General features: G+C 38.6%; 1 protein-coding gene across 1 annotated transcript in view; it reads left to right on the forward strand.

Annotated features, from left to right (window-relative positions):
- CFAP47 (cilia and flagella associated protein 47) overlaps positions 1 to 13,486 on the forward strand; it is a 489,064-nt gene that overhangs the window by 336,349 nt on the left and 139,229 nt on the right. Inside the window, exon 51 of the mRNA XM_055121064.1 lies at positions 10,192 to 10,356. Coding sequence (XP_054977039.1) covers positions 10,192 to 10,356 — 165 coding nt within the window. The remainder of the gene's footprint in view (positions 1 to 10,191; positions 10,357 to 13,486) is intronic.

Genomic DNA, 13,486 nt, shown 5'->3' on the forward strand with positions numbered 1-13,486 from the left:
CTCTAACATTAGGCACTATCCATAAAGGTATATCTTACTATTCATTTAAAATACAGTTTCAATTAGATATTTGATTTCTAATATTGTATATTATAAGAAAAACTGCTTGTGACAATGTATTTTCAGAATGTGATCCTGAGCAGGAGTATTGCTGTTTAAAATTGAATTTTTCATTTAAGTCTTAGTATGTATATTCATCTTAACTATTGAATTGCAAAGGCAAAATTATTCATATTTTCATTTGCTATTCACTACTTTGCTATTGTCTTGAAAAGAAGTGTATCCAAAAGTCCAACTTGATACCATTATCTGATAGTATGCAATAGTAATATACTTAACCCTAATTAATATCAGGCTTCTTATATTTAAAAAATACAGTAGTCTTTCTGGATGCTCTGAGAACAGAAAGGATTGTGTAAAAAATTCTCATCTAGTGGATTTCAATTAATGTTTACCACTCTTATTGGACATAGAGATTCCCTTTTCTAAATTTTACCTTTATGTAAACAGAGTGAGTTACAAAGTTTTTGGCCATAGAGTTTCAGGCATGCAGTGTTGGGAAATATAATCCCTCTATCATATCCCTGCACCAGTGACCCCCTCTAACTTACTTTCTTGACAGACACGTTTTTAATTTAAGTTTAATTATTTTAGTTTGGGTCTTGACTTTACAAGCCTAATCGTTTGGCCTAATGGTTTAGATATATACAAATACTTTACCCGATTCTCTCTCTCTCTCTCTCTCTCTCTCTCTCTCTCTCTCTCTCGCTCTCGTTTTTAATTAATGAACATGGCATATTTATGTGGGAAGTTCTTGGCTTTTTTTTGGTCTTCATTCCATCAGTTTGAATCAATGAAAATGTCGGGAAAGGTGTTGTCAGAATTTGGCTGAAATTGATTTTAGATTTTGCTGACTTACTCTCATCAGCATTGTGGACTGCCATAGTTATAGAACATAAAGAACTAGTCAGACCCCATCGATCTGCAACAAGTGTTAGGTACTCTAAAATATGTCCATGCTTTTTAGTGTCAGTTTCTCAAAGAGTTTGGGTCTTTGACTATTGTTATAAGCAGTTGTGAAAGTTCTAGTTGGGATATGAAAAAGTCCCAAAGTATCATAGTGTATGGCCTTTCCCTTATTTAAAGAAAAACAGAAAAGAATTCTGAGACCTCTGCATCTTGACTCGGCTTTGTAGGTCAGTCACTTTAATTTTATATGTTGATCTGAGTGTCGGGCTCTTGCTGTGTGTTTCCAGTGTGCATCCATGGTGATTGATAATCTTAATCATTGAGCATCTTTTCTTCTGCTTGTTTTTCATCCACATGCCTTTATTATTAAAGTCATTTTCCCACAAACCCTCTGTTTATTGGGCTATTTGGGTTTTATTGTTGTTTGAGTGTTTAAAAAATATGTACTTTTAATCAGATACATGTGTTTTTTATCAGATACATGCTTCTGATACTTTTCTCCCAATCTGGGTCTTTCATTTGACTTTTATAAACAGAATTTGTTGAATAGCAGAAGCTTTTATTTATCTCAGCCACATTATAATTTTGAGTTAGAATTATGAAGATAGAATTTCATGTACTTAAGATATACAATGTCATGGTTTATTTTATATTTATGTATTATGAAATGATTATTGAATGATTTTTACCTTTAGTGAAATGCAGTTTGTCTTTTTATATGGGTCTAAAAGAGAAGTACAGTTTTATTCTTTATTTTAATTTTGAGCCTCCATGATTTGCAGTACTGTTATTGATAGGGTTTTGCTCATACAACATTCCAAGACCACACAGTCCATCAGAATATATTCTTCCCTCCACCATTGTCTAAAGGTTTTCCCCCAGTAAAAAAAAAATCCACCCCAGTCTCCCTGCCCTGCTTAATTCAGTTCTGTAAAACAGTTCACAAGTTTTGTTGCTTTGGGCATTTGTTATGCAGTTTTAATAGAAATAAATCACTGTTTTGATCCTCTGTCTCAATAATTAAAATATACATTTTTACTTAAGTGAAAACAGTCATTCTCACAACAGATATATGAATGCAATCAATATAAATGTAACAGTCCTTTTCTATTGTCTGTGGTGTCTTCTGTTATTCTCATGACCAAACTCTTTTTGGAATGGGAAAGGAAGGGAGGGAGAATGAGAAGGGATGGATGGATGGAGGGATAGAGGGAGGGAGGGAGGGAGGGAGGGAGATGGGAAGGAATCATATCCTATAGGATTATAATTGAGTGATAAGCTATTTCTTTTGCTAAGAGCTTAAAACACTGGGAGAACGTGCTATATGATGCACAGATTAAAGATATATCTGGGATTCCTTATCTACTTTCTTTATCATGTGGAATTTTGTTTGACCCATGCTGTCTTTTGGTCTCCTGATGAAGGGTACCTAAAAGAAAGAGTTACAAATAAGCTTAAGTAAAGGGAGAAAATAATTGAAAGTGGATAATTCCCAGATCTTCTCTTCTTTAGTCTTGGTTCTCAGGTTTCACAGGCAAGTGTTGATTTTAAATAGGCAAAACAGTTGAAATTTGTCATGTGTAATAGACCAAATACTTATTTAAAAAAAACACTTTTTTGACAGAATTTCTGTGCCTCCAAGACATTCACAAGTTGATCAAAGCCTACCGATACAGAAATTGTCCTTAACAGTATTCCTCATTAACAATAGGAGTTATGAAGCATGAAGCTAGAAGAGGGCAGGGGTTGTGAGGGGACCAAGTGCAGAGGGCTAAGACCTTGCCAGATTTAACTGTTGCCATGGAAACTTGCCTTGGGAAGTTTTCTGAGGAATAAAACTGTTTAATGAGCAGTGAGCAATATTTGATTTTTTAAATTTTTCTCCTTGAAACTCTATTTATCCTGGGATATATTTCGTGAGAGTTAGACGTGACTTTTGCCTTATTCTGCCAGGTAAATAGATAGACCTTTGTCACTTGCTACCCAGGTGACTTGCTGTCAGTTACCCCACTGTCTTATGCACCAGGTCAAACAACTTTAAAAAAGGTCAAAAGAGTAATTAAGTCAGCCCTTAAGTTTATTAATGAGCTTAAATAAGAAAATGAGTGGGAGACATTCAGCTTAAGCCTAAGACAGTAACATGCTAACAATATTTTTCATCATTTAAATATATCATAAATTAATTTTTCCCATGAAAATACCAATTTAGAATTGCTACCTCAGTCTTTAAATTTGAACCTAATGTTTATATTTTGGAGATAATTTGAAATTAGAGAGAAACAAATTATAATTGTATTTTGTCAAATTCTAATATTAAACAATAACTTCTATACTAGGAAACATTTTGTTAAAAGAATTATTTTGAAAAGTGAGCCACTCTGTATTTAGAAAGAACAGTAAACTCTATTTGTCAAAATTAAAGGTCTTGAAAATACAGTAGCTACAACTTCTATTCATATTAGATTTTTTTATAACATTCTTCAGACAAACTTAAAATTTCCATATGGTGTAACTTAATTTAGTATTGTTTTTGCTTGCTTTTATTTCTGTTAAATTCATAGTTTTTAAAAAGTAGTTTGATAATTTTCCTATCACTCTGACAAACTCAAGCTCTAACAATTAGCTTCTATTTATATTTGCTCCTTTTGGGATGATTAACCTTAGTCATAATAGAGAAATACTGAATAAATTAACTACATATATGTGAAGTGTGGAGTGAAGGTAACATCTTTTGAAGTAAATGATCTTCATTTTTATTTACAGTGGTTTTCTGAAAGATTAATCTTTATAATTCTTTGTAATAACTATGAATTTGAGGACTTACCTCTCCTACAGTTACTAATTAACCAAAAAATAGAGTTGTAATATAAAGATGCAATTATTTAGAAATAAAATTAAAAGTAGCACTGTAGTCCCATTGTCCATCGATTTGCTCGAGCGGGCATGAGTAACGTCTCCATTGTGAGACTTGCTGTTACTGTTTTTGGCATATCAAATACACCACGGGTAGCTTGCCAGGCTCTGCTGTGCACACGAGATACTCTCGGTAGCTTGCCAGGCTCTCCAAGAGGGGAGGAGGAATCGAACCCGGGTGGACCGCATGCAAGGCAAACGCCCTACCCTCTGTGCTATTGCAAAAATATAGATATATATTTTTTCACTGGAAAAATGTATATAAATCAGTGGCATGATTTGATGATCCATTTGTTTAAAGTGTTCTTTCCAGGGTTAAGGCATTTGTCTTTCATCGCACTGACCTGAGGTTGAATCACCAGCCAACACTATATACTGTCCCCTGAGCACTGCTGGGGGTCACACCTGAGCACTGAGCCAGGAATATCCCAGTAGAACTGCCAGGTGTGGCTCCCAAACCAAAAATAATTAACCCTTTTCTTTTGATTAAAACATAAGCTGCAGATCTAGTGGTCAAATTGTGGTGGTGCAGCGGCAAGTGACAAAGCTGGCCAAGAGACGGTGCTCTGAACAGCCAATGGGGTCACAAAATTTCTGCATGAGTGAATGTGGGTGCTCCTTTGATATTCTGTCTCAGGCAAAGTGTCATTCAGCAAAACCTGCTGGTCGCCCGCCACGGAGTGCCAGCCCAGAGGCGACTTGTAAGAAGGATGGTAGTGGTGCAGCCACGAGTGGGCAGAGCTACTGAAGCTCTCTTAAAACGTGTCTGAATAGGGCTTTTTGGGTTCTACTTGGCACCGCTGCAGAGCATGGGTCCCGAGTTGAGGGTGTGCCCCTGGTTCCCATTTTGGGGATCTGGCGATTGCTACAGGCAGAGCAGGTTTGTCGCCATTTCTTCCCCAGACCACCCACACCACCCACAGCATATTATGGAGCAAAACCTTCCTGAGTGCCAACTGTTCTGGAGACCCAGGATGGGGTGTTTGCCTCCTCCTGTTCTGGGTATGCTGGACTGGTGGTTGCAGCCCACGTAAGAGTGGCCAGGTCGCAAATGGTAGCAGCCTTGGTTACTGTCCTGATCCCTTCTGGGGCTGCTGCTGCTGCCACTGCTGCTGTGTCCCAGGGAGTTCAGCGCCACCAGCAGGTTGACCTGGACTCATGGAGTGAGTGCAGTAGCAGCCTCATGGTGCCTTCAGGCTTCTTGATTCCCCCATATCACCACTGTGCCTCTGACTAGTCTCCAACAGCTCTGGACCAAGTGTCCTGAAAAATTAAATCACTAAATGTTAGGTATATGGGACCCTCGCCAACAAACCACCTCTGGCTCAGCCATACAAGCTTATTTATCAGCCTCATATGACTCAAGTAAGTCTTGAAAGGGATCAAAAACCAGTTAATCTTGGACCCATGCATGGCTGAACAGACTGGGGTAGATCAGAGGTAGGCAGGTCAGCCCACTACTTACCCAAACAGAAGCCCCAGCGGCTGCCTGCTCCCACAACCCAAAATTGCTGTTGCTGTCGTGCACCTGGTTGACAGTGGAACTGGTCGTCCACTGTCTCAGGATGAATTGCACCGAGATATTAACCTGCTGAACACTCGGGTATGTGGGTTTTGTGAATGAAATCTGCAGGTTTTCTTTTAGTCAGATGGCCTACTTCCATCCACTTCACTATACTCCCAGAAGCACAGGCAGTCATCTCTCCACCAACCCCAACACCACCATTTAAGCTCTTATACTGGTCTCCTTCAGAGACTCATAAATGAATCTCGAAAGAGATCAAAAGCTGCAATTAATCTCAGACCCACACAAGACAGAACAGACCAGGGTGGATCGTAGCAGGGTGGGTTTTTCTGGTGCCCACCCAAACAGAAATTGTGGCAGCCACTTGCTTCCACAATCCAAAATCGCCTCCATGCCCCCATCTGGACTCCACCACCTTGGTACAGACTTCACCAAGATACTAATCTGCTACAATTCAGTATGCAGGTTTTGTGACTAAAATCTCCTGGCTTCCTCAGGGCTGGGATGGGTTACCTCCCCCCACTTCCCTATACTTCCAGAAGCCACACCGCAGTCACATCCACACCGCAAAACCCCACCAAGTGAAAAAAGCTACTCCAGCTGTACCTTCCCAACAAAAATATTGAACTCCCTGAACAAGCACGATGACCTCTTAGTAACTGTATTGCAAATCATAATACACAAAAGGGGGGAGAGAGAAAGAAAGGGGAGAGAGAGAGAGAGAGAGAGAGAGAGAGAGAGAGAGAGAGAGAGAGAGAGAGAGAGAGAGAGAGAGGAGAGAGAAATGTCTACAATAGAGGCATGGCAGGGGGTAGAGGGTGGGAGTGGGTCGTGGGTGGTTGGAACAAAACTGGGGAATTGGTGAGAAATGTACAGTGGTGAAGGAGTGGGTTTTGGAACATTGTATGACTGGAACTCAATCATGTATAGCTTTGTGATGTTCTGTCTCATGGTGATTCAATAAACAAAACAAAACATAAGCTGCAAAATAAGCCTATTATTTCTCCATAGTTCTCATCATTTTCTATCTTTTGAGACACTTATTTTTTTACTCTGGTTTATAATATATCTTATATAAAGTATCTATTGATGAAGGGATTTTGAGTATTTTTACAAATGTTGTTTTTTATACAAAGGAATAAGTAAAACATAGGGACAAAACACATCTTGGGAGGCTTAGGAAAACAAAAGTAATACAAATAAAAAATGCATTAATGTATGAGGGAATGAGTTAGAGGAATAAATGTTATGTTCTGTAGATGCATGGATGATAGGGGAAACATTCAGAATGTGTGCTTTTAATTCTTTAGAGTTTTGTAGTATTTGAAATATTGCTTAGATTTTATTATTCAGTGCACACTTGTTATATTCATTTGTCTAAATGATGGTTTTATATTACTGAATTGTTTTCTTAATTTCCATTTCAAATTATTTATAATTAGTGTATAGAAAGTAATTTTTTGTCTTGATTTGTACAATGCATATTTTCTAAATAAATTTATTAGGTCTAATAGATTGGTGGTAGGTTTATTTTGTTCTTTAATTTTTTGGTTGGAATTGTTGAGGGCATTTTTTACATATAAGAACCAGTCATCTGTGAACAGAGATAATTTTACTTCTTTGTTTCTAATTTGAATGCTCTTGATCCTTTTTTATTACATAATTATTCTAACTAGAATTTCCAATTCTACATTGAGTAGAACTGGCAAAATAAGCTACTCTTGTCTTGGCCCTGATCTTAGAGAAAACATTTTCAGTCTTTTACCATTAAGTGCCATGCTAGTGGTAGGTTTTCAAATAGCAACTTTAGGAAGTTCTTTTCTTACTTTCTTTTTTTAATAATGTAGGAGTACTGCTGTTTATTCAGCCATAGATTAGGAAGTTCTTTTCTATTCCAGTTTATTGACTGTTTTGATCCTGAAATTCTTTAGAATTTTGTGAAATACTTTTTATTCCTCAATTGAGATTATTATGATTTTAGTTCTTTTTACTATTAATGTGGTAAATTACACTGATTGAATTCTTTATTTTATTTTATTTTTTTTTGCTTTTTGGGTCACACCTGGCGATGCACAGGGGTTACTCCTGGCTCTGCACGCAGGAATCACCCCTGGCGGTGCACAGGGGATCATATGGGATGCAAGCTATTGAATACAAGTACAAGACACGTATCCTAACCAAAGTACTATCACTCTGGCTCTCATCAATTTATTTACTTATTTATTTGTTTATTGCTTTTTGGGTCATACCCGTCTATGCACAGGGGTTACTCCTGGCTTTGCCCTCAGGAATTACTCCTGGTGGTGCTCAGGGGACCATATGGAATGCTGGAAATTGAACCCGGTTAAGCTGCGTGCAAGGCAAATGCCCTCCCTGCTGTGCTATCACTCCAGCCCCATCAATTTATTTTTTACTGCCATTTTTTGAGATTTATTCATTCATTTTATTCATATTTATGTACTTAGTACCATATAACATCCGTGCTTCTGTGTACATAGACATGAACATATGCATCGGGCATGCACACTACCTTTGAGATGGAGATAAAGCCTTTTGGAAGTTAGCTGTTACTGCAGCGTGGTTAAAGAATAGAAAACCTGTGGGACACCACTCTCCATACTTTCAGAATCCCCAGAGCCCTACCCACCATCCACATATGCCGCCCTGTCGACTCTTTGGCCCAGATCATAGACATGGAAGTGTTGGGATCGCCAGACCCCTGCAGCAACAAAAAGCTTGATAATTTCTTAGGCAGGGACTTATCCTCCCTCAATCAAATGTAGCAATGTTCAAATAAATTTATTTTCTAGATTTATTTATCCCTTTGTTATTTAATCAATTATAATCCAAGAATTGTATCAAGTTGCTGCTTTTTTCGCCATTAAATAAAAATAAGATAAAAACACATGCCAGACTAGATGCTGGACATAGAGTGGGGAAAAAAAGACTTTGGGGGCAATAGTGTAATAAGTGCCCTATGGAGAATGGAATAGTTGAATGCATTTATAGGACCACAAAGTAGTCTTACACAGGAATGTCTCGATCATTCTAATAATGAAAGTCAGAGATTGGAGACACCTGTTTGGAAGGGCTTACAGATGGTGCTGAGGATATAAGGTTTTTCCAGGAAATGTCAGTTTTCTTATTGAAATAGAAACAAATGTATTGCTTAGAAATGAGGAGTGAAAGATTTTGGAAATATGAGGAGACAGGAAAATAATTAAACCATTCATAACCATGAATAATCAGAATACAAATGTGGGCAGTGGATATTGAAATACTAAGACATTTTCCTGGATTATTCCATATGTTTATTAACTTTGTTTCAAAGTAAACCATTTTTGTATTATACAGCATTTCAGAATGTGTCAATTTTTGACACAGCTTTGGCAACAAAATTTAACACTTTATTAAATGTTTGAAAAGGGCTGGAGCGATAGCACAGTGGGTAGGGCATTTTCCTTGCACACTGGCCAAGCTGGATTCGATTCTTCTGCCCCTCTTGAAGAGCCCGGCAAGCTACGGAGAGTATCTTGCCCGAACAGCGGAGCCTGGCAAGCTCCCTATGGTGTATTCGTTATGCCAAAAACAGTAACAACAAGTCTCACAATGGAGACATCACTGGTGCCCGCTCGAGCAAGTCAATGAGCAACGGAATGACAGTGACAGTCACAAATGTTTGAAATCTATGACTAAGATCTTCAATAAAACAAAATAAATATTTTATGTCCTTTTTTATTGAATCAGTAATCACTTGGTCGTCTGTTTGTCATTTTGAAGATCCTCATCACTTTATGTGTGGAGTCATTTTTTTTCTTTTTTTATAATTTATTTATTTTTAATTAGTGAATCACCGTGAGGGTACAGTTACAGATTTATACATTTTTGTGCTCATGTTTCCCTCATACAAAGTTCGAGAACCCATCCCTTCACCAGTGCCCATTCTCCACCACAAATAAACCCAGCATCCCTCCCACCCTCCCCAATCCCATCTCCCCCAACTCCACCCTGCCACTGTGGCAGGGTATTTCCTTTTGTTCTCTCTCTCTAATTAGGTGTTGTGGTTTGCAATAAAGGTGTTGAGTGGCCATTGTGTTAAGAATTACTTAAGGGGCTGGAGCTATAGCACAGTCCATAGGGTGTTTGCCTTGCACACAGCCGACCTGGGTTCGATTTCCAGCATCCGATATGATCCCCCGAGCACCACCAGGAGTAATTCCTGAGTGCATGAGCCAGGAATAAACCTCTGTGCAACGATGGGTGTGACCCAAAAAGAAAAAAAAAGAATTACTTAAGAAGTTGGGGATGGAGAGATATTATAGAAATTTTGCTTTGCATGTAGCCGGCCCAGGTTTGATCCCCAGCATAATGTATGGTTCCTCAATAACCACCAGAAGTAATTCTTGAGCACACAGCCAGGACTATCTCCTGAGGATTGCCGGGAGTGGCTCCAAAACAAAACAAAAATGCAAAAGCAAAAAATAAAAACAAATAAAATTACTTAAGAAGAGTCAATCAAAACCAAGTAAGTATGCTGAAAGCAGATATACATCTATTATTTTTATTACCAATCATTGAAGTGAAGTTGTACAATTATTGTTTAAGTGTAAAGTTTGGAAATATTTCCCTGAACTTTCCTTTTTTTGTCACCATCAGGTTTACTTCTCATACTAACACCTGGAATTTATATTTGGCTTTTAATGTTTTGTAGTTTCAAGCTAGTGATGAAAATCAGCTTTCATTTTGGAAACCTAATCCCCGGTTAATCTGACGTCTTGTTGTAGGTATGATTACATTTACTGTTCTAAACAAACAAGAGATTGATCTTCGGGAACAGCCACGCCCAAAACCACGTAAAGACTCAGTTCTTCGCCGGGAGCGTCGTAGAGCCTCGGTTTATAGGCGGCGCGTATCACTGATACCCGCAGTGTTTAATAAGAAAGCAACAGGTAAATGTATTACATGCGGTATTTTTATAATCAGTTCTCATAATCCCTCACTATTACCTTTGAAACAACATATATTTTACAGAACTGAAATATAAACAAATGTGTCATCCATATATTTAACAATTAGGTTCAATGCCTGGTACCACCAGCGTGCCTAGCACCACCAGGTTGGCGCTAAATTTAAACCAAACAAAATGAAACAAAAGAAGTGGAATCTATTGGGCTAGTGTGAGAAGCATAAAATTAAGACAAGCGCTACAGTTTTGAGTCCAAATTTCTCAGAGCAAGCCAAGCAGCCTGCAAGCCCCAATCAAGTTTTCCTTTTCTGTTTAGACTAAGAATTGACGCTTATTTCAGGTCATCTATCTTTGCTGATGAGACCTTCAACTGATAAGAAGAGAATATAACCCCCATTTTTTCTTTGTTAGTTTCAATCATTCAATTTTTTATAAAATTGAGTCACCGTGACATACACAGTTAAAAGTTATTCATGATTGGGTCTCAGTCATGCAATGTCCCAACATCCATCCATCCCTTCACCAGTGTACATTTCTCAGCACCAATGTCCCGGGTTTTCCTCCCACCACCTCCTCAGCCTGCATCTGACAAAAATGACATTTTTCTTCTCTGTCTTTCTCTCTGCCTCTCTCTGTCTGTCTTTCTCTCTATTTCTGTCTCTCTATCTCTCCTCTCTCTCTTACCTTTTGGGCATTATGGTTTGTAGTATAGGTACTGAAATACAACCCACAGTTTTGAAAATAATCTTTACTCAAAGTGTAATGATTTATATATGTATTGGATTTATGTTTATATAACATGATTTATATGTGTATCTGATTTGTATGTTAGGATTTATATTTATAATATGGTTTATATTTATGATTTGTATACTACAAATTTATTTATACTGAATTTATATATACATATATGTATGTTTTTTAGCCACTTTAAAAAAAATTCCTTCACAGCAACACCTAGACATGTTTAATCCAACAACTGATTACTGAAGTACAGCCAAGCCGACATGTCAAAGAGTGATATTTAGGCAATATTCAAAATGGCTTGTAAAAGATAGGGGTAGTTGGGACCACGTCGCCCATTACAATAATGAACTGGGTTTAAAGGAAGAGAATGATATAGATTTAGGACAATATATATTTTAAGGTATGCAGCCTTTAAAATGAACACTTCCGTTTTTATAATTATGCTGCATTTTGTTTGCTTCCGAAAGTCTAGTTTGCATCCATACCCTACCCATGACTCCATTTACCCAAATTTACCATTCCCTATTCTTGCTTTTTGGTAACCGCTACTTTGTTCTTATAGTCTAAGAGTTTGAGATGCCTTATATGATGATGGTGCAAACAAAAAAACACCACTAACATAGCACTGTAGCACTGTCCTTCTGTTGCTCATTGATTTGCTCGAGCGGGCACCAGTAACGTATCCATTGTGAGACTTGCTGTTATTGTTTTTGGCATATTGAATACGCTGTGGGGAGCTTGCCAGGCTCTGCCGTGTGGGTGGGATACTCTCGGTAGTTTGCCGGGCTCTCCGAGAAGGAAGAATCGAACCCGGGTCGGTCACGTGCAAGACAAACGTCCTACCTGGTGTACTATCACTCCAGCACCACTAACATGGAAAATGTTTTAGAAGATGACTCTTCTGAGATAAAAGATGGAATTGGTACCCCCAAAATAGCTAGGTTTCTAACTATCTTGATGAATACAAGAGTATTCAGGCAGAAAGATCGAAGTATTGTTACTTCATTCATTTAACATTGGTTAGATTCCTCATGGGTCGAATGGTGAGTCAAGATTCAACGAGAGTCCCCAAAGGAAAGTGAAGTTTAGGTTTCAACCAATTTTTTTGAGGTGGATGCCAGGCAGTGCACCCAGGCCCCTTGAGGAACCACACTGAGAGGTGAAGGTGAGTGTGCAGGCAGAGAGCAGGCGAGGACCTCAAACAATTGCTTTCCTTAGAGCCCTCCTCTAAAAAATACTCAGAAAAAAAATTTAAAAAAATTAAATTAAATTAAAATCTGAAAAAAAATACTCAAGTGTCCAGGCTAAGGCCAGTTGGGTCAACTCCAATAATAAAGTGGGTTTAGGGCAGCTTCATGGGGTTCTTATTTCAGGTGAGCACAAGCGAGTGCTTTTCACAGGGTAAGAGGGAGACTTGTAACGGGAATTTACATTGACTTGTGACTGTGTGTGCACTTGCTCACCTCAGGCAGGCGCCTGCGCAGGGACAAGACTTTGGGAGGGAGATTGCTGGGCCACACAAAATGAATGTCAAAGCATTAACACTGTGGAGCAAATTAAGCTCTCAACATTCCATCCTATGCTACCTTAGCACGAGGAATAGTTTGTGGAGCAATCACTTGAGGAGCACATATGTTAATGGGCAGAGATACTGTTTGCTGAAACTGCTGTAGAGTGCATTTAACCAAGGCAATCAGGAGAAAGCCTGTGTTGAACAGACTTGCTGCAGTTAGAAATCCCTTTCTCCACCTCAGCTCCCGGTTCAATAAACAAACAAATCAGTTACCTCAGGAAGCACGTGCATTTGCTAAAGTATGGTAGTTCCATCAGATATGAGACATCTTCTGGTCGTTGGCCGGTGCTTGTCCAGAGTTTTTGGTGCACGTGCAGGAAGGGGGCTTTGTACAGAATGGATTCCACTAGGTTCAGTGTATTAGGCTTCGTTTTCGTTAATGTGTCATTCTGTTGCTGTGTCAGACCAGAAGATGGATTGCATGGGACTCCTTAGTTAGGGTGACTGACAATCGCTGAGTGTTTTTTTGATATTTCATCTTGTTGAGCCCAAACATTTGCACCACTTCCTATGCTATCCAGTTCAGTGTATGTGTGTGTTGTGGGGGGGGGGGGGGGAGGGAGGGGAGTCAGTGCCAGTAAGATAGGGAATTTTTAAATGTGGTTTTGTCACATCAGTCACCCTGTCCTTGTGATATGTGAGTCCTTCTGCTCTCCCCTTAAAGCCCCAAGTTCCTAGCCAGCTCCTTAGCTCTGGATACATACTCTTACTCTTCCTAACTGAGCTCACACACTAATTAAATTTCTACATAGATTTCCCATATGTCAGTTATTTCTTCTGCTAATCTGTTGAA

Source organism: Sorex araneus, chromosome X, assembly GCF_027595985.1.
Source record: "Sorex araneus isolate mSorAra2 chromosome X, mSorAra2.pri, whole genome shotgun sequence".
NCBI lineage: Eukaryota > Metazoa > Chordata > Mammalia > Eulipotyphla > Soricidae > Sorex > Sorex araneus.